General features: G+C 37.7%; 1 protein-coding gene across 8 annotated transcripts in view; it reads right to left on the bottom strand.

Moving 5' to 3' along the window:
* Window positions 1-22,476, bottom strand: part of CD36 (CD36 molecule (CD36 blood group)) — a 40,476-nt gene that overhangs the window by 4,982 nt on the left and 13,018 nt on the right. For all 8 annotated transcript variants that reach the window (XM_065054411.1, XM_065053755.1, XM_065057223.1 and 5 more), the window contains 9 exon segments: window positions 21,227-21,458; window positions 12,071-12,231; window positions 9,813-9,957; window positions 6,881-7,060; window positions 6,639-6,730; window positions 6,162-6,208; window positions 3,536-3,605; window positions 1,705-1,892; window positions 765-883 (listed from right to left, as the gene is read on the bottom strand). In XM_065054411.1, coding sequence (XP_064910483.1) covers window positions 765-883; window positions 1,705-1,892; window positions 3,536-3,605; window positions 6,162-6,208; window positions 6,639-6,730; window positions 6,881-7,060; window positions 9,813-9,957; window positions 12,071-12,231; window positions 21,227-21,346 — 1,122 coding nt within the window. In that variant the 5' untranslated portion in view covers window positions 21,347-21,458.

The following is a 22,476-nucleotide window of genomic DNA, read 5'->3' as shown; positions in this document are numbered from 1 at the left end:
CACCATTGAATTTACATAGCTTAACTGTCAAATTATATGACTAAAATATTTTAGTGAGAAATGCTGAATTTTATTTTTTCATCTAAATGCAGAGTGAATTAAAATTTTGGAACCTTAGAATTCATCACACAATTCAGAACACTTTGGTAAATACTCTTAAAATTAAGAATATGAATCACTGGAACAGAAGTAGAGGTAAAATCAGAGATAATCAAGATCAGGGCTGTGATGAGGTCATTCAGTTCATGAGGTCTGTTGTACAAACTGAGTCACAAAGACTATTTTAGGCCTGGTCTAGGTAATCTGTTCAGAAATCTAGCAATTTTATTGAAAATAAACTCATCTATATTTATTTAATTTCAATTTAGATAGCAATTAAAAAAATGGCTAGTTACAGAAACTGAAAAAAAAAAAGGTGTAGAGGGCACAGAAGATCTTCCATAGAAAATAATTTTTTCAAAGTACTTGAATGTTGTAGAAAAGCTATTGCGGACTTCAGAGTTTACAGAATCTATTTAATTCCACATTCCAAATAAGGAAAAATCAAAACTTATTTTCCCAGCTTTGAAGGTCAGAAGGAGACAAAGTTCTGCTCTAAATTTCCCCTGATAAAACTGTAACACTTTTGTGAGGAGATCTTGCCAAAGCAAGCGTGGAAATACTGTATCTTCTGGTTATCCCTGTGGTAAAAGGCCTGCTCTACTACAATTAAATTAAAATATTGCAAGTTTACTGAGTTATAATTATTAAATATTTGGACTTACAGGCTCTACATCTAGAAATGTCTCATGTTCCTCTTCATTTGGGCTCAGGCCTTCGACATCATTCAATATAGATTCACTTGCATGAAGAAAATGTGGAAGAGAGATAAACACTGGTCTTCCTATTTGAAAACAAAGAAACTCATTCAAATCATTAAGTCTTATTTCAGTGTTCATCTTTTGAGGCCATTTTCTATGCAAACATAGGTTTTTATATAGACACACAATCCTGATAAAAATGTTTGTAGTCCCACCTTCCCGCCACCCCCCCCCCAAAAAAAAAAAAAAGGGCATTTCTGTGATTCTTCTGTCATGAAGAAAATTTTTATGGTGAAATAAATTATAGTTACAAATCCTGCTTGTCTGTATTTATACTGTGGAGCTGGCAGTGGAGGGGAGGACCTGACTGTCTCAGTTTCCCCTCACCTTCATGATCCTCTTTTAGTAGAAATGAAGCCTGAAGGGAATCCATGCTGTCCACTCTGCACCAAATGCAGACTCTGTACAAACTTATTTTATTATACTCATGTTAAACTAAGCCAGTAGTGTCTCTGCATCTCTGCATGTGTATATAGTTGTGTACACACACACACAGACAGTGTGTGTGAATTAACACAAATACAAAGGACTGTGATTATATCTGGCTTTTATACACAGTGCCCCCTCCTTTCCTTTCCATACATTCATTCCCGCAGTGTCAGTATTCAATCTGTAGTATCACAATTTTGCATAGCACTATTTTGCACGGCACAGAAGTATGATAATATAGTCCTCATTTTGGGAAAGGAGGCTGCAGAAATGTAAAAGGTCTCACAGGCGAACTGTGGAAGAACTCACAGACAAACATTAACATCCTGGATCTTAAAGTAAAACCTCAGCTACAGGACAGGTGCTTTTTCCCCAGTTAAATGGCCTGTTTGGCAGCACCATGTTACTGCTATACCTGCTTTGCAGGCACTGATGTCTAGGACTCCAGCTAATGTGCAGTTCTGTGAAATGACTTGATCTGTACAGAAGCAATAATTATCTCCGACTTCAGCAGGCGATGCAAAAGCTTCACGAGGAACTGCGAAACGATAGAGTGAGATTCCCTTCACCTCGTGCTTGCCCTGGTAAACTCCATAGATTGATCTGAAGATGGAAGAAGATAAACATGTTTCAGTCATTTGTATTAAAAATCTGAATTCATGGCAACACTCCTTAAGGATTCCCCAACATTTTCTGTCTTTAAAGAAACCAGTACTCCAGGGACCCAACATCCAGGCTCCTTGTTCCTCTGCAGTGGAGAATATTCCACACTTCCACAAAAGGATGTACAAATCCAAGGTGACCATGAAAACAGACAAAAAGACAAAAATACTAATACTAAATGACACACACAAAGCTAACAAATTAATTAAGAGATCTTTTACCTACAAACTTCTACACTCACTGTTATTATGAAATTTTTGGATTACAGTAGAGATACTTATCAATATAAAACAGTTTTTCTATAAGTTTTTGCTAACTTGATAATACTGATATAAACTTTACAATGCAGGCAATATTCTGCATATAATCTTATTCCGTTGCATATGAATCACAATATCACTTAAGCTTCTTCTTGCTCATACATTATCAGCTGATACAGAGAGACGGTTGTTACACAGTAATGTAACCAGGGCAGCAATGCTTTGTATTGCAGCCAAACAAAAGAAGGGTTCTGGGTTTTGTAACATAAACAGAACCATTTTCCATGCCCTGTTTCAGCACAACCTTTGGGCAATTGTTACTGTCCTTCTTCATTGTTCATTAATTATGAGAATTAAATGGCCAGAGGGATCTCTCAAACTGTGTGCAATCAATCCAAATTATTTTGTCATTTTTCCTCTGCATAGAGTTCCCTTTACCATGACTTGTGAAATGTTTTCCAAAATGCTTTTTACCAAAAAAATAAAAAAAGAAAAGAAAAAGAGAGAAGAATTTTAACTTCATGTAAAAACACTGATCATTGAAAACAAACAGCCTGCAAAGCAAATGGCTCACTTTAAACCTAGTATAAAAGGAAGCAGCTGTTTCCAGGCAGCAAAATAAATAAAGGGGTCAAACATCTCAAAGTAAATACAGTATGATGCCCTTTAAATCTTTTAACATGGCTTCCAGTGATCCCACTGGAGAACTCGGGAACACTGCATAGCCACGGCAGAAGAAGCAGGCTGAAAAGCCATCAGTATGGGATGCATTCAGCAGCTTTATTTGTAAATACATAAAAATAAAATATGTAAAAATATCCTGTGAGAATACAATTTTAAGTATCTAGTGGGTGACAGTAAATCCTGTTCTGCACAGAGAATCTTCTGCAGAAATGCCGAAGATGGATCTAACTGACCCTTGCTGTACCTATTGCCTTCTCAGACCAAATATGGCAGGTTATAGGCTGGGTCCTGATCTTAGAAGAAGACTTTCAAGACTTTCAACCCTGTGACCCTCTGTGTCTTTCACAGATCTCTAACAGCTCACAACATTGTTGAATATTCCCAAATGATACATCTGTAACTGACTGAAATAATATACACCGTAACTAGCTTACTATTGGACGTGAATGAAAGTGGTAGAATCGGGTTCTGAATCATGAGCACAGCCCATGAATTTACTTGTGTTTAGGGGAAACATTTATTTTAAATTGCCTCAGTGACCTGTACCCAAGCAGAGACACAGCAGATGCTCTTTGAAATAACAGAGCATTCGAGTGACACATGCAGACGTATCTGCACACCAGGAAAATACCAGCGCACCTGCAAATATCGGAGGAGAAAAAGCGCAGAGTCTGATCCTTCTTAACAAATGGTGGGAATGATGCTCCATCTGTGAATAAAATAAAATAAAATAAAACAAAATAAAATAAAACAAAACAAAACAAAACAAAACAAAACAAAACAAAACAAAATAAAATAAAATAAAATAAAATAAAATAAAATAGTTTGAAAACAATTCCTCTCAGAAGATGTGATTTAATTTCTAGCTCAATTCTCAGCTGTTACTCTCCTATAAAACTGTGAAAAAGGTAAACAAAATAAACCATTTATAGGGAAAATATTTATCTAAATTATTGCACAGTGACAGGCAGTCTACAGAAAGATAAGATTAAGATAAGATAAGATAAGATAAGATAAGATAAGATAAGATAAGATAAGATGAGATAAGATAAGATAAGATAAGATAGCAAGCCAAATTATGGCAGCTTGTGTGTGTGAGTGTTTTGTGTTGTATTTTGTTTTGTTTTGTTTTCCCCACAGATATGAATATATATGATCAAGCCCATTAAAAACAGAGGATACAAAAAACAATCCTGCATAGTACGAATCCCAATACCTGTTGCCATTGCTTCAAAGTTTATGCAGTCTAATGACCTACACCTTCCTAGAGATGCTTGGTTCACCTGCAGTTATGGCACTCAGAGCTTACAAGAAACACAGCCGTAGACTTCAAAACTGGCTATTTAATAGTGCTAGACCTTTTTTCAGCAAAGATTGCTCAAGCAGACCCCTTCTTTGCAAGCTGAGATCTTCTCTATGGCAAGAAGGAAACAAGTCTAGGGCACAAGCCATCTCACTTCATGGCAGACATGCAAAATAGGTCACAGGAACAGCACTGTGTGATGCCTTTTCCTCTACTTGTTATAATAAGAACACAGATAGCTCAGATGCACATTTCTGTGTTGCCAGAATCCAGAGTTGAGCAAGAGGACTGTCATTTTTCCAAGCAAGGTGTTGTAACAAACTTTTAACCAGTACATTTGTTACTTCTTGCTATAATTTATGTTTAGTTTCTTACTCAGCAGCATAACCAAGGGATTGAGAACATCTGCGATATCTTTCAATCTAGCTGGCAAGAGCGAGAAAGCTAAATTATGTATTGCCACTTGCTCACTGCTGACAGCAGCACTTTTTCTTAAGTAACATCCAAGATCATCCTAGACACACTATTTCTAAATCTTGGCAGTCTTGGAGAGTTTGTAAACATGGACTCTTTTCAAGCCCTGTAGTATAATAATAGCCAATATTTTTATCTAGATATTTATTTATACTATACATGCTGCACTTTGGTGTGAAAGCTTACAAGATAAGAAGGAATTCTCACAAGACTTTTTAAACCTGCTGCTTCTTTAAACACATGGTCTCCCCTGAGCAATCACACTGAATGCTCTTGTAAACTGCACGATAACCTTTGCTAACAAGGTAAAGCTCCACGTTTTCACTGTACTGGAGCACTTAGTCTAGTTAGCTGCTTATGCTTATTCCATCAGCTGTGGAAGAAGAAAAAACACAATGCAGACCCTGGGAAGAAAGGGTTCAGACTCCATAAGAAAGAGGGAAAATCCCAGAACCTAAAATAATACTACCTCTCATATAATCGATTATTTTTAAAAGGAACTAATCCATCCTGATTCACAGACTTTTATATAGTCAGGTTCTTGTGATGTACTTGAAATACTTTAAAATAACTTGACACGTGCTCTAGGTTATAAGGAAAATTATCTGTGCCAGGGAAAGCAGCAAATAAAAGGAAAACAAACAAGCAAACACCACGTAAACCACCACCACAACAACAAAAACCTCAACAACAACAACCACACACCAAAAAAACCTATTTGTTTGGATACTTGTTCACTGAAAGCCTACAGCTCTCTGCAAAAGCATCCACCATGATATCTGCCAGCCTCAGCTCAACAGATTCTGGAGTCCTCACAGCCATGCTTTCACTCATCAAGAAGAAAAATGTCATCTTGAACAAATGTGTCTTAAACAACACAACTGTTTCCATATGCATTCCAAAAGCAAATTCAAAAATATTCTTCTCTAGTCTATTAATCCTGAACTAAACTACTTTTCCATCCCTTTTCACTTGTTGGTGACCTGAAAGTCACCAGTCTGACAGCCTTCTCCCTTGTCACCTTGTTTTCTTTTTGTAGCTCAGTAAAAATATTTTCTGTCCATTCTGGTGCATTTAATTTTGGTTTTCAATAGTGTAAATTAATGTACAGTATTAGACTGAAAAGCTAAGTTTCAACTACTATAGCAAAGAAAATATATCTTAGTTATATAATAGCATAAAGATAATTAGTAGAAACAGAGAGCTGGATTCTTTTCTTGTATTTCTTCCACATGTACTCTAGCTGAAGAGGGTGTGTGTAGCACAAATATAAAACAATGTACAATAATGTACAACATATATATTTAATAATAGATACACAAATATACATGTATAATAGCAGTATATCCACATTCATATTTATATAAACATTTAATATACAGAATATAGAACTGTTAAAGTGCAGGGGAATTAACTTAAAAATGTATCTCATTATTCCCTTCCTGTATCAAGAAACACTGAAGTTTAAAAAAGATCTAATAGGCTCACCTGTGCCATTAACTAAATCGCAGTGACCTTCCCAGTATGAAAGATTCCTTTAAGAAAAAAAAGAGTAATTCTGCATTTATTATATTATACCAGATCATCTATTTCATTACCTTTATTACTAAATATAACTGCTCCTATATAAGCCTGAGCCATTAGCAAAGTTAGAGAACAGAGATGTTGATTCATTTATTCAGATACACTATATGATGCATCAGAATGAGATGAAAAGGATACAGCTACTTAAGGATGCAAAACAGAAATAAATACTTGTATCAAAGAATCAATAACTGCCTTAAATCCAAGCTCCTAAAAGAATAATTAACAACAGAGAGGTGGTTTTGCTAAGCCCAGAGCTTGATCCAACTTCTTTTGATTTGTTGAAGATTTTCCATTTATCTATAGCTCTTAGTGAATCAAACCTCAAAAGCCATACCTTGAAAATATGTCTGATTTTTAATTTTACAAATGCTATGATACCTTTTGTTTTTATAACTTTCAATTATTGCTGTTTTTCTAATATCTTCTTTCCCGGTATAGACTCTGTAAAGTCCATCAAATGTCCCATTGTACTGTAACAGACACAAGAAGAAGGAAAAAACAGTTAGAAGTACTGAACTAGATTGTAGCATTGTCAGATTTTTCTTCCTCACAGCAGCTGCCTTAATTTTTATTCACAGAATGACAATTGAAGGCTTTGCCTCCTCATTGGTTTCACTTACCGGGTAGAAGACTCCCAGAACTGGGTCCAAGGGAAAGGGGACCTTGTTTAAGAAGGGATCTTTGTATCCCCACAGTAATTCTTTCACTGTTCTGTTCTGCAGCATTTGTGACTTAGAAGACTTAATCCAAGTGTTCAGTAGCAGTTGTATAAAAGTGTTTGTATACACAGCAGGAGCAGCCTACAACAGCAATAAAATTAATGTTTAGCATAGAATTCTGCATGCACTTTAGATCAAAACCACAGAGGATGACTCCAAGAAACCTCTAGCAAAGCTGGTTTCCAGAGTTGCAGCTCACTGTAAACTAATTTTCTACTTAAAATTGACAATCCTTACTACAATTACTGTGTGTAACTTACACAAAGGCAGACAATTTGTCTTTACTGCTTACATGAGTTCACTAGAACATACTAATCACAGAATCACAGAACAGTTGAGGTTGGGAGGGACCTGTGGAGGTCATCTGGTCCAACCTTTCTGCTCAAGCAGGGACACTGAGAGCAACTTACCCAGATCTGTGGCCAGATGGCTTGTTTAATATCTCCAAGTAATAATCTCAAATCCCTATCTGTATAACAAAGGTTGTACCGCTTCCAGTTTTCTACCTCTTTTCTGTCATCTCCAGATGTCACACACTTCAGACTCACTCACACTATAAACAGGTCAGTAAAAATATATGAGCCTTGTTACTTATTGATTTAGATAAGTCGTTTAGATTTGCTGTTACGCTAGCAGGAATACAACTGTATCTTGCATAAAGCTGACCAAGTGCTCAGTCTTCATTAATTCTTTATTTAGAAAGAATACACATTTGCAACAAACAATTTCTTTCTGAAAAGCTTTAATTCTAAATAATGGATATCTTCTCCTAATTCAATGAAGAATAATGAAGATTTCCTGGCAGCAATTGTAATGAAGGTTCCCAGAGGCATAAACACAAAGTCAAGTCCCTAAAGGCACTGAATAGCTTGTGGAAAGCAAACAGAAACAATCTGTGTTAGCCTGTCTAGTAAAGCAGGAAATTGTAAAAATTCTGGCAAGTGAACCTGTGTAAAAATAAGTCTTTCTCTTAGAGCAAGTCCTCAGCCCTTTAGTAGACCACTGCTTTGTACTTAGTGCTATGAGGATGGCAATGGAAGAGTCCCTTTTGCTCTCAACTCCTGCCCTCCTCAACCTCAGGAATCTCTCCCTCTTGTCTGAACTTGAACACAAAGTAAACAGAAAGTATGGATATTACAAGATTATGAGACAGAAGAGATGTGGGTTCAATCCCCCCAGGGTTAATAAAGTGTGAAAAAATCTCTCCAAATTCTCCTGTGACTATTTTGATGACAAGTTTATACTATAAAAGGAGGGCTCAACTGGACTGAAGTCAGTGCTGTCAAACGAGATCAGTGGAGCCTCTCTGAGAATTTGGTCTTACACCAGTTTGTTTCTGAACATCAAAAAGGAGCTTGGTTCCTCTGTTCACACCCCCTCTGACATGGCTGATCCCAGGCATGAGCCTGTGCTACGTGATCCAAAGTGTGGGAGCTGAGCAGTGTTAGTTAATACTGTGACATGTAGAACTCTGAGTAAGAGGAAACAAGAACAGCTTTCCAAAAGAGAGATGCTGGCCTAAATAAGGACACAGACAGAATATATCTGGTAATAAACTTATAAGGTATAAGTTATAAGGTATAACTTATAAAGTATAAGGAATAAGGTAATTTGTCTTTATTTATTAGGTCTTTGCTCTCTAGAGGAATGAAGGCTCATGCAGCCTTCATCACAGTATTTCAGTACTTAAAGGATGGCCAGAAAGAGGATGGAGGCTCTTTCTTCACAATGAGTGATATGGAGAAGACAAGAGGCAATGGGTACAAGTTGCACTGGAAAAGGTTTCTTCCTGATAGAAGAAAGGAATTATTTTTTTTACAGTGGGAACAGTCAATCACTGGAATGCTGTAAAGTCCCCATCACTGATGATTTTCAAGTTGTAATTGGATAAGGTTCCAGAAAATCTCATCTAAACTCAAGTTCTCAGAAAATATTGGATCAGACGATGTTTTGACGTCCTTCCAACACAGGCTCTTCTATGATTCTGTGATTGACTCTATGATTCTATACTGTGTTAACAGCAAACATCTCTTCACTCTGCCCCTAGCACACACTCTCTCACAGAGATCCTGAACATGCAGACACCACAGATCTAGTGCAACACAACCAGGCAACACAACCAGGACTGAATACAAATCCGTAAAATGTAAACATCAATTAAGGGCAAACATTCTCAGCCCGTAACAACACAAAAATGTCTGGACTAGGGTCTAGCACTACTCTGGGTTGGGACCCCGTTACTTTTCTCTTAAGTACTAAGGTCTCAGCAGGAGACGAGAGCTCAGGGGATGTCACTGCAGTTGTGCTGAGATTTTACCACGGGGAGCAGGCATCTGGGATAGTGAGGCCATGCATCTACTGAGCATGGGACTTAACACAGCCCCCCTGCCTAAATAGGACAGAAGATATTATGGAAAGATGATGTAAAATCTGCCTTTTACTGTCCATGCTGTACCTCACACAGAAAGGGAATCCACCCACAAAATCTTAATTCATTCTCACATTAAAACTGACTAGGAGGATGCTTTTTGATACATCCTAGCCAAACTCATGACTTTGTTTCCACTGACAGGAACAAATCAATTTTCATTCACCATTAAAATTAGCTCAGGAATACAAGGAAACCTTACTATATATGCAACATGTCCTCAAAATATTTTTTAAGACAGTAATACAGCTATCCTCAGTGTAGCTGACACTCATGTCATCTGAGTTCATAGAGAAGAAACATATCCTGTGGCAGTTTCAGTATTACTAATAGTAACTTCTCCTCTATTTCCTCCAGTATCTCAGCATTTGAACATGGACATTATGGTTTTATTTCTTTACTTACAACAACAGCAAGGTTGAGGCACGTGATGGTATCATTTTCTGTCCCAACAGACATATCAGGTTCAAAACGAGCAACGTTAGGCAACATGTAGGATATTGTGCCGTCAGAGTTTTCCGTGATATTTTCTTTGGGTAAATATCGCACCCTTGAAACAGGAAATAAAAACACAGAATTTTTTTTAACATTTCATTTTTGAGACAACACATAACCATGTCTTACTGAAGTTTTTTTAAAAGTTGATGAATGTTTTTGAAGATGAATGTTTAACTTTTTATAACCCCTTCTTATGTGAATTTTTGTAATAAATATGTAAAAAAAAAATTTCTGTAAAATATTTGTCTTCTGGAAATATTTCCTTAGTACCTGAGGGAATATTTTTTTTTCTTCATACTAAAATGAAAGCAAGTATTTTTAAAAAATTTTAATAATGGACCTTGTATCTTCTTATATTTGTTTTAAATTGACTGTTTTGTCACATTTTTCTAAACTTTCTCATGGTTGCATGTAATTAGAGGGGGATGACTCAGAATGGTTAATAAACACTCTTTATTTGACAGGACAAGGGGTAATGGGTACAAACTGGAACACAAAAGGTTCCACTTAAATTTGAGAAGAAACTTCTTCTCAGTGAGGGTGACAGACACTGGAACAGGCTGCCCAGGGAGGTTGTGGAGTCTCCTACTCTGGAGGCGTTCAAGACCTGCCTGGACACCTTCCTGTGTAACCTCATCTGGATGTTCCTGCTCCAGCAGGGGGATTGGACTGGATGAGCTTTCAAGGTCCCTTCCAATCCCTGACATTGTGGAATTCTGTGATTCTGTGATAGGTCTGTGTTGCAACAAAAGAGATTACAGGTTAAATCCATAATGAGAGTCACTTCGATAGCATTTCCTATGCATGTGGAAGTTTATAAGCAGTCTTTCAGCTCTCCTGAGATTCTCATAAGCCTCTCAAGCATACCCTGTCACCAGATCACTAAGGTACATATTATTTTCATTAATAATGTAATGTGTAGAACAACTACCTGAAAGTTGGGAGATTTTTTTTTTTCTTTTTTCTCATTAATGTTACTTCTAACTGGAAACGAAAACCTAAAACAAGGTTTCCAACAGAATCATAGGGACAGTTGCATATTCAAGGCGAGTTGTTCTACTTTATAATAAATAAGAAAATATTTAAGGGGCAATTGAAAGTCACATTGACTCAGGTAGACCTCTTATCCCAGGTGAGCATGACCACAGCAGTGAGACGAGTTATATCCATCATTTCTTATATGGTCTCATCCAGGCTTCTGGAAGAGACTTGTGCTTGAGAAAATAGGCACCATCACCACCACCAGAATAAAACATTTCTGTCTGGCAGGAATTCACCTTCTGCAGTATTTGTTAGCTGGTTAGTTTACTGAGTCCTGTGTAGCCATTTTCTGTGTACTCTATTTCCAGGTACACTATGAACCGAGAGTTCTCTATTTCTAATGAGAAATAAATAATCTTTTAGGCATCAGAGCACCTCAGCCATAGATGCTGTAATACAAAGCCATCTTGCAAAGATAATATGCATCCCCAAATATCTCAAGAAAGAAATATCCTATCATATTAGGAAATAAATTTCATAACAAGGGTGCTAGTGATAGCTGGATATTTGGCCTAATGACTCCAGAAGAATCACAAGTTCTATGTCAACATCACAATTAAAATTAAGGAAATGATTAAAAGCTTCCTTGAATGATGACGGACTGCTGCAACTAGGCCCTAGTTAGTACATTTAGAAAAATGAATGCTTTTCAGAGGAAAAATTGAAAAAGGAAAAGCTATAGGCTTAAAAATAAGTCATAAAGGACCAAAGAAACAATACACATCATTAAAATAAATGAGAGATACATGGGTGATAAGATAATCTCTTGAGTTTAGGGAATCTGTCATATTTTCTTCTATCTAAAAATTTGGCAAAAAATTGAACAGCAAGAAGTGCAATGTGCTTCTGTGTTGTTGTGGCAAACACCTTGCTAATGAAAAATTGTTTTTCACAAGAGCAAACAGCTTCACACCCAGTTACTTATTTCTAGATGGCTTTTCCCAATGTGAGACCCAATACAGAAAGTGTTTGTGATTGCTCTGTGTAGCTGCAGTTCAGGCATTTTTGTCAAGTCTGGCTAAAATATAATGCTGGATCTTCAAAAATAACTTTTAACTCAGTAGAACTTTCTCTGAATTTAACAAAACTGATATGACAGCACATACTCAGGGGTCTTTGCTTACCTGTATGTGTAAGGTCCTCTTTGTTCAAGTTTTGGACGTGCTCCTTGCTCTAATACCTCTGAAGGATTTTCCACATTGAAAATCCAAAATTGCCTGTAAACTGAACTTCCTGGCACAAGCCAATTTTGAAAAGCAATGGTACCATTTGCAATGACAGCTTCCTAAAAGAACAAAAATTAAAGTTAAAATTGACCTCAAAAAATGAGTGACAAGCTGCATTTGCTTTCCAGGTGACTATAGAAGATTCCTAAACAAACAGAACAAAAAGAAAAAGGCTAATTTATCATAAATATGAGACATACAGCACACATTTATGGCCAACATTTGAAGGCAGCCTGACATTCTTGCTTAGTGAGAGCAAAATTGAGTCTCTGTAAAATAAGTGATCACAAGGCTGATATAATTGTTACTGTAGCCAATAGCAAAACTTTCTTACTGCTGTGGTAGATCATTTACTTAGTTCCCAAATACTTTCCAACTTCTCTGAGCATTTGTAAAAAAAAATATCTTTGAACAACTGAACAATACCCAGCAGTTTTCAGAATCCATAAACTGCTTTTAATACATTTTTAAGTAGCCCAGGGGAAGAAACAAGAGTTATCTCTGAGCATTACTCAGACACTATGTAATTTTTCACCTAAGGAAAGCAAACAGTGTTCTTGCAGGACTGTTTTTTGTCAGAAAACTCTTGTCACTAAAACTGAGACTTTCTAAGAAATCTCTCTAGTTTTGATAATATTTTGTTAGGAAAGTTTCCCAGGTCCAGGCAATGAGGGCAAAATATGCCTATAAGGACAATGCAGGACCATGGCACTCCACTATAACATCGTAAATGTCTATTCATTCCTTGGGACTGTGCAGGGATGAAGAGAATTTAAAAGTATGTTTTCTATATTGTCAGGGAAATGCCTGTTTTGCCTGGTCTACATCAGGCCTCTTTCTATATGATTTTCCCAAAGCCCTGCTATAATGTATTGTTTCCCCTCCATGGTAAAAATTCAGAAGAGTTTTTACAATAAGAACAAAAATCTAAGCTGCTTTGCTCCAACATAAGAAATTCTTTTTTATTAGAGTGGTGCAATATTAATTAGGCAATTTGCACATGGCTCATAGAGCCCCAGGAATTAAAAAGCTAGAATCCCTCCAGATAGCAAGATAAGACATTTTAAATGACAAGTTTCTAGATTTTCTTTCTAGCTTAAGTTTCTGTCTCTAGAGATTGTTTAGCACCATCAAAAAAGAAAACAAAACAAAACAAAACTGTATACGCTACCAATTAATAACCACTGCAGTTAGAAATGAGCACCGCGTCTTGGAGAACTCGTAACACAGGCAGAGCTTTGTTTGTAGAAAGCCTGTTTGCCTGTTTTATGGTGGAGTTGCAAAAGTCTTGCTGGTGGCGTAAAGCACTGGGCTTACTGTTTGAGTATCTGCTATAATTTATGTGCATTTGTGTGAGAGGGAAAGGAAACCTTGCCACAGCAAATGTGTCATCAGCTTAAGGTCTTGCACTCACTTGATGGCTAAAATTCTCTTCACCCTTGTTTTGTAAACCTCAGGAGGCCCAAGACTGTCAAAGCTGTGATCCAGTGTGGGGCAGACTACCTCCTTGGTGCAGAGGGAAATGCTCACATGATTTGAAAATCACCTTTTCACTTTCCACAGGGAATTGCTAAAGGGAGCTGTGAGATGCGGTCTGATACAAATATATGTAAAACTCAGTCTGCTCAGTCTGGGTGTGATCTATACTCAGCAGGGTCCTGGGATGGAGGTAGATGCCACATTTGACCTCCTGCCTCTGTGTAAATGGGATTGGGAAATGGTTGAGTATTCGTGGCAGCAAACTAATCTCTCTGGAAGTCAACAACACACAGACACAGACATTAATAGAAAAGTTTCAACCTTGTGATGATAGATTTTAAAGAAGTGTTAATCACTTCTTTAAAGATTTAAGTTTTCTCCTTCATCCATTTCTACATCCCCTTACAGCCCTTTGTTAGGGTTATAATAACACAGAATGATGTGGGAACTTCCCTGCTGCTTCAGAGTTTGATCTGGGTGGCCAAGCCATAGCACTTCTCCTCCTCTCCTGTGAAGCACAGAAATAGTCTCCAACCTGCCTTCAACTTCAGACATTTTGAAACATGTTTATTCTGCAATGTTCACATTTCATGACTTTGTGTTGACTTGGAAGAATATAAGGAACATAACTCCTCATAGCTTTCTCCATATCAATGATCTTATTTTTTCCCAAGGGTGGATCTTTGTGTTTCATTCACTCTCTGCTATTGCAGGGAAAGCTAAGAGTGTGCAGGACTTTATAATGGCTTTTTAGTACAGCCAGGATGACTTTCCTTGTAAACTGAGACTGTAAGCTATGTGATAATCCTTTGCACGTACTTTCTGTACTGCCTTTTACTATATATCACTGTATTATGTACTTTTTTATCAATCTAGAATGAGTTTGCTGTCCACCTAAAGAAATAGGTTGGTTCTCATTTATTTTTCATGCAAGAGTAACTAATATGTCCATACTATAACCTTAGGAATGCCAATGGAGAAAAAATACTTTGACGTGGTATTAAGAGGTCCCTGGAACCTGAGTACATGGGACAGCCAGGTTGCAACAAGTTACTGTGTGAATTTGTAGCCCATCATTCACTCTGTGCTAGTGCCACCGTGAATGCTCTTGAGGGATGATTCGAGGCAACAGGTGATCCAACCTGACAGCGCTGGAGACAAAGGGAAAAGCTCCTGCAGCCCCCGGTACCTGATCCCCATGCCTCTCATCTTCCTTTGTGCCAGCTCTCAGTCCTCAGGGAGTGGTTTCTGCTTGCCAGACTGGAGGAAGACTACTCCCTTTTTTTTTCTTTTTGAAGCTAGGTTACCTTTCTACCAGTGATCCACTTGGCTCAGGGCTGTGGGTAGGGGGAAGGATCAGATGACAACCAGAATTAAAACAAGGGAAATAGCAGGACAAAAGAGGGAAGGGGAGGAAGGGAGCAAGACCATTATTTTCAGTGGCATTCAGCCATTATTGTTACTAACATTTCTCCCACAAAGGTGGTGTGTATGATTCACTGTCACATACTTCAAGAGTGCAAATGGTGGGTTAAAGCTCTGTCTTTATTCATGTCTTCATTTAATAAAACTAATATCCTCATACCAGCAAGCCATTGAGTTCTGGCTACCTGATCACTGGTGATGCCAGCCCTAAATACTACCCCTCTCTCAAGAAGCTTGAGAAGTGGGCCCATGCGAACCTCATGAGGTTAAAGAAGGTCAAGTCCAAGACCCTGCACTTTGGTTAGGGCCACCACCAGTAGCAGTACAGGCTGGGGAATGAAGGGATTAAGAGCAGCCCTGATGAGGAGGACTTGGGGGTGCTGGCAGATGAATGATTGGACATGGGCCAGCAATGTGGGCTTGCAGCCCAGAAGGCCAGTCCTATCTTGGGTTGCATCACAAGGAGCATGGCCAGCAGGCTGAGTGAGATGATTCTGTCCCTCTGCTCTGGTGAGACCCCACCTGCAGTGCTGCATCCAGCTCTGGAGCCCTCAGCACAGGAAAGACAGGGACCTGTTGGAGACAGTCCAGAGGAGGGACACAAAAATGATCGGAGGGCTGGAACAGCTCTCCTATAAGGACAGACTGAGAGAGTTGGGGTTGTTCAGCCTGTAGGAGGCTCCAGGTAGACCTTACTGCTGCCTTTCAGTACTTAAAAGGAGCCTATAAGAAAGACCGGGACAGATATTTTAGCAGGGCCTGTTGCAATAGGACACGTGATAATGGTTTTAAACCAAAGGAGGGGAGACTCCGGCTAGACATGAGGAAGAAATTTTTCACAATGAGGGTGATGAAACACTGGCCCAGGTTGCCCAGAGAGGTGGTGGATGCCCCATTCCCTGAAGACACCGAAGGTCAGGTTGGACAGGGTTCTGAGTGACCTGATCTAGTGGAAGATATCCCTGTTCATTGTGGAAGGGTTGAACTAGATGACCTCTGAAGTTCCCTTCCAACCCAAAATATTCTATGATTCTATGGCTAGTCACTTGTATGTTCCCCTAGTAACACTGACATGCTTTGTGATACTATGAAAGATAAGGTAATCTGGGAAAGTACTAAACTGGAATTGATAGTATGAAACACTTCTCAGCTGCCTAGTCAACCTGCTTCAGCCCTAATATCTTATGCAGTAGTTAACTACTGTTAGTAAAAGTAGATGTGAAATATACAATTGCAACACAGCCAAGTTCATCTCACAACCTAACTGTGCAAGACTGAGTGAAATCAGGGGGAATTTTAACTCTTTTTATTTTCATCACAATTTTTCCCCCTCTTGTGGCGGGTAAACTGTCAACACATAAATTCAAGAAATGCTGAGCAGTCAGCAGTACAAGCTTGCTGTAGTTTGTTGCTTTATGCTAAAGTCAGTCATCTTGATTTCTGACAAAGAAATACAAAATGTAAGACAAAGTTGCTGTTTTGACAAAGAATCTGGCCAAATGGGCAAAATATGCCATTTTGTGGGAACTGAGAGATTCCACAAATGCTTTAGGCTGTAACAAAATTGTAACTAGTTTGTCTCTATGTGTTGTACGTGTTGGGCTGCATGCGTAAGTTGGAGGAAACAAGCAATACAGTTCCATAAAAGTGTAGAAGTTAAGCTCCAGAAAAGCCATTTATTATTTATTATTTCTATTACTTTTAAAGTTATTATTATTAGCTTATTACTAGCCTTTCTATTCAGGCTTTGTTGGATCAAAACTTTTAGTCCTTTTTTAGTCCTTGATCATAAAATATTATGAAAGTAAATAAAGTTTATAATTGAAAATGCTGGAATACGTGTGATTAAATCACTTATGTTCTGCTGAGAGACATCATTTGTTTTAGCTTCATTAGTTTAGATAAAGAAGTACCACATGAGTGTCACAAGCACAACTTAAATTAGGAGGATCTCCTGTGCCTCCAGTAGCTGAGGAGATACAATCTGGCCAATCACACGTAGCAGATATGTAGAGAGACAGATGGCTAAACATAATAATAGCTAAAAATGATAGCTTTATTTCTAAAAATAGCAGAGACTAACCCTGAGGGCTCTACAGAAAGAGCAGAGCACTGAGGTATTTTGGCAAAGCATACACCATTCTGTATTATCAATTCATTAGGAATTAATATATTAAATAACATTACGTGGCTTCCGTTAACCTCCTGAGCTCATGCACTCAGGTAGAAAGCAATAGCTCGTAGAGGAGTGGCGATAAAGATTTTTCTGGCAAAAAGCTACCAATGAGTTTGAGTGGTTAGACCTAGCTGGAAAAAAAATCTGATCAACTGAAAAAGAATAAAAATTCTTATTATAACTGAAATTATGGGAATTTTGCCTAAATAAATTATACAGTTTTAAGGGAGGACAAGGCAAAAAATAGTAATCACGCTATGTCAAAATATCTCCTTTCAACAATATAATTTGCAAGGTTTCTGCTTTGTTATTTTGAATTTACCTTTCCTTTTGATTTTTTTTTAATGTTAGACATTATAATGTCTACTAATATGAAAATGGACATGATAATGTGCAACAAAAATGTGTGGAGTAATTTTAAAACATATATTTTGATAGCCTCAAACAAAATATTTTTTGTAAAGAACTCCAAAACCTTTCTGTTTCACTCCTAACTTACCAAGGGCAGTTTTCTAAACCCCTAAACCTTTCATGGAAAAGCATCTCTCCTGTCTCAGTAGATTCAGTGATTGCAGAAACTAAGATTTTTTTCCTTTGGTACTGAAATCAAGAGCAACTTTTAAGGGGTAAGTCTCCTTTCCTTGAATAGTATCAGAGCTGAAATAGCTTAGTACTAATCTTGGTCAGTGGATCCCTGACAAGATGCTACTGGTGGTGTCATTTTGAGTGTGCTCTTCAAGTGACAGTTTCTTAAAAGAGCTTCTAAAAAGATTCAGAAAATGTATGTAATGTTGAAATTCTTCAAACGTGCTGCAGGCAGGAGTAGAAACAGCTTATCCCCAAAAATCTGAGACACAGGTAGAGCAGTCTAGGTTTAGAGAAGATAGCAAAGTGCTTTGTGTTGAATCACAGATGTATTTTAGCAAGCTGGACCACATGAAGAGGTGACATCTTGGTGTTACTTGCTCATAGAATCATAGAATAGTTTGGGTTGGAAGGAACCTGCAAAGCTCATCTAGTCCAATCCACTGCAATGAACTGGGACATCTTCAACTAGATCAGGTTACTCAGAGCCCTGGCCAGCCTGGCCTTGACAGTCCATGTTACATGGACTTTGTTTGGAGTGTTCATGGGTGGAGGACAGCAGCTGCCTACTAGAAGATTACAGCCTATACCATGGGAGTCTCTGCCAAATTTCTAAGGGCATCTGATATTGTCCATACACTTGCGTTCTCTTCTCTGCACCAACAATATTCAGCCTTCCAGGAAAACATGTCCCACGGTGTTTATTCAGGCTAATCTCTCAGTTACTACAATAAAGAAGAAGTGAGGCTGGGAGGGTCTGATAAGCTGCAGAGGTGTGTGCTTGAGAGAAGCATGCCCAGGCTTTTGCTGTTAGCAAAACAAGAATGGTCAGAACTATTGATTGTTTTTTGTTTTGTTTTGTTTTTTTTTTTTTAAGAAATTTGTCCCAGTTTATTGGGAGATGCTAAGAAGCTCAACTGGACTTGCTTGAGAGTAAATTGATGATAACGTGATTTGACTAAATCTTGACAATAAATTCATTTATGACAATTTGGCTTGGTGTAGTATGAAGTGTCCTAAAACTATTCATTCAGGCGAAAAAAGTTTACTCAACATTTGTTTCTCTTATTGAGCAATAACATTCTATAGCAAAATTAATTTCCCCTAGAAACATAGTTTTGTTGTTAACTGTGCTGTCAACTTGTGCTAAGAACTGAGATTTACTCTGAGATAGGATAGGCAGAGGGACAACTTTGGGTCTTTTTTCAAGCTTTGGACTATGAAGAATTTCAGGCATGATTTTGCTTCTAATGGTGATATCTGAAACAGTTTTTCTCTTTTATTAAAAGTATGTCATTTTGACATTCTTTTTAATCCAAGTGGTGAGGACCTAAGTTTAGGCTTTGCCTAATACAAGTCCAAATACATATATAAATGCTTACAAGCCACATCTGGGAGAATATCTTGCTCATTAGTTTTTTACCTTTCTAGAGCCTCTGTTCTTGAGAAATTCTACATAAAATTGTCATTGAAACTGACCTTTTTCTACCAAACATTTCCTTTAAAAAATGACATTTCCAAAAGTGAGATTTCAGAAAAAACAGTGAATGTTCAGTATGTTCTACTTAGCAGACTTGTTTCCTTTGAAGTCAGCTCTGTGTTTATCTTAAATATAACTGTAGCAAATAATAAATATCTGCTTTTCTTACTAGTCCTTTCATTCACACAGGTAAATGAGAAAGGAAAAAGAAAAATATAATCTAGTATGATTTGTGGTTTGGAAAAAAAAATATATCCATTTACTTAAAAAAATGAAGCCTCTACAAATTTACTCTTTTATGTTTTATATGAATACTGGTACAAATTTTCCTTTACATATATGTGTGTGTATGTATATATCAAACAAGCTGCCTTGAAATAGGTACAAGCATCTGAAACATGATCACAATGCAGAAAATCATAAAGAGGTTGAGGAAAAAATTACCCTGTCAAGCACTTTACCACTAAGAACTCATGCAGGTATAATTTCATATGTAGACATTTGCAAACCATGCTGTATAACTGGTTCATTATTATATGTAAACAGATGAACACATAACATTGCTAATATGTGTAATTTGCTTCAAAAATACTTAATGGCATAAGACAGCAATCTGAATTATCTCAAAGTAAATATTTAAAGTAAGGAGCTACACGTTTTTAAAGCGTGCTTTCTAAAAAACCTGCCATCCCCTCAATACGTCAATCAATTAAAAGTATTTGCAAATATAGAAAGTAAGACTTCTTTGTAAAATGTTGCAAGGTGGGTGAGACATTATGTAGTGAGAATTATTTTTTTTATTCTCTATACATTTGAAAATTTATGAAAAATACAGTAAGAATTAGAAAATTCCTCTACAGTTAGGTTTTCACTAATTTTTTAGACAAAATTAAAATGTTGTGTAGAGGCCATTTGTTTTCCATTAAAAAAAAAAGAAAAATATGACAGAATCTAGGCAGGGCCCCAACAGACAGTTCAACATTTCCTGACAGTTCATATATCCATATAGCTGTAAAGACAGTCTTCCAGAAGGGCCTTTGAACAAGTATGTCCAAGATCACCACACTCTTCAACAGGAGGATTAACATCAGCCAAAGACCTTCAGGTTTCTAATATTTTAACTGTAAGAGAGCCCACCTTGGCTGCAGTGACCCCAAGGAGACTCTATATGTCTCTGTGGTGGACACCCCATGTCTAACTTAACCCTAACTCCATGATTTAGACCCTTAGTTACACATCCTTTTCACCAAAGGTTAAACAAATTGACTTTTCATTTTTCTTTAAAGATAGCACTAAATTTTAAATAAATAAAATAATAAAAAGCCAAACCAAACCGAAACAAAAAGAAAATATGTCTGTCAGGTCTGCAATGCTCTACTTCAACTACTCATCACACTCCTTGAGCCAAGGAGATGTATATGATCAGATCCCGTAGCCTTGTGGAGCACATTGGCTTGGATCATACAGTTACAGAATGTGTGTTGAATGCATGCAAATATAGGATTAGATTCTGCACCAAAAGTTTGTGTAGATTATTTGCAGTACATAAATATAAGTCCATGGAGTGAGTATCAAAATAAGAAAAAAATGCAGAAAAATAAGTGGATCATCATGGGTAAAAACAAAAGAAACTACAAAGAAACATAATTAAAATAAAAAATGCTTACTTCTAAATTACATTACTGAAAACACTTATTGAAAGCGATATTTTGTTTTCTCATGTGAAGCACTAAAGACAGCAAGAAAGTGAACATGGCGATATAATTAATGTATTAAAAATCTTTTGCTGCGTTATCTATTCCCAGGGAAGTTTGTATTGTATATATTACGAAAACTAAGTTTAATAAAGAAAAAAAAAAAAAAAAAAGGAAAAGGGCAGAAACAGAACAGAGGTTTAGAAATCATGTACCTTTTTTATTGCTTTGCCTATTAGGTGATCTCCAACTGGAATCAGAACCCCTCCAAAGATAGCCAGCACAGCACCGATGATGGCCCCAGTGAGGAGCCCACAGTTCCTGTTACAGGCCATTCCTCTCCTTTGTCAGGGTGCAGACAGACAACGTGAAAATATCCTCCCTGCAAGGCTTGATGTTTTTTATACTTCTTGCTCCCAATAGGCTCACTGATCTTCCTGAAAGTAGCTGTTAATATAAGGAGAGAGTGAACAAAAGTCACATTCCAAAGCTCAAAGTACAAAGTGCATGGGGTGAAGCAGGTAGGGAGATAACATGTTAAAACCAGCCGGACAGTGGCAGCCAGTGTATTAGGGAGTGGCTTAAAGATAAAGGACATGAATCCATGGAGCAGTTGCACTATCAGAGTTTGTTCTAAGAAGAGTTTGTTCTAAGAGTTGTGTTCTGATAAATTAATGGTTTGACATGTTTTAGGAGCTTAGCATAACTAGGCCTCAATGCCTCAATTGGCCTCAGCAGAGACTGCTGATCATGAGGACACAGCAAGGACACTGTGACCTTGACAAGTCTTGTAAACGACTTCAGGGAGGGGGGAGTTGAAAAGGCACGAAACTCGAGCTGCCAGCTAGCCGCAGGTAGGACAGTCAAGGCAAATGTCATCTTTGGATCTAAGCCAATCAGCAGGTGACAAGCATGCATAATTATTGTAACCTGTATAAATATGTGTCGTTAACGGTAATAAAGTTGAACAATGCGTTATCACAAACATTGAGTTGGCCTAGCTTGTTCCTCTGCTGCTCGCACCAGTGCCAAAAAAAAAAAAAGTTGCGTATACTTCTGGCAAGCTAGTCCTTTTTTTTTCTCTGCTCTGGTTCATTAGGGTAAACTGATATAACTATTATGCAACTAACACTCCTCCTGAGACAAGCACCTTCTCTAAAATTTCTGTGTGCCAAAGGAGGAGGCTATGGCCCTCTGCTTTTATCACAGCCTACGATGCCAGTGACTCCCACTTCTGGGAAAATCAGGAGTTTGCACAGCTGCAGTGAGCTACCCACGCTGCTTCTGCATTGTGCCAGTAAGGAAGCCCTAAAGGTCCACCAGCACCTTGGTGGGAATGGCGGCCTCTAATGGGAGGCACCTACGAGGAGCCTGTCTTCCCGATCCCTCTCAATCCACAATCTGCTACTGACGGGATAAAACTTTGGTTTAGCAACTTAAGCATGACTGGATTTTCCACTCTTAC

The sequence above is a fragment of the Columba livia genome, chromosome 1 (assembly GCF_036013475.1).
Source record: "Columba livia isolate bColLiv1 breed racing homer chromosome 1, bColLiv1.pat.W.v2, whole genome shotgun sequence".
NCBI classification, from domain to species: domain Eukaryota; kingdom Metazoa; phylum Chordata; class Aves; order Columbiformes; family Columbidae; genus Columba; species Columba livia.
Note: the sequence above shows the minus strand (reverse complement) of the source record. Positions and strands in the feature narration are given on the sequence as shown.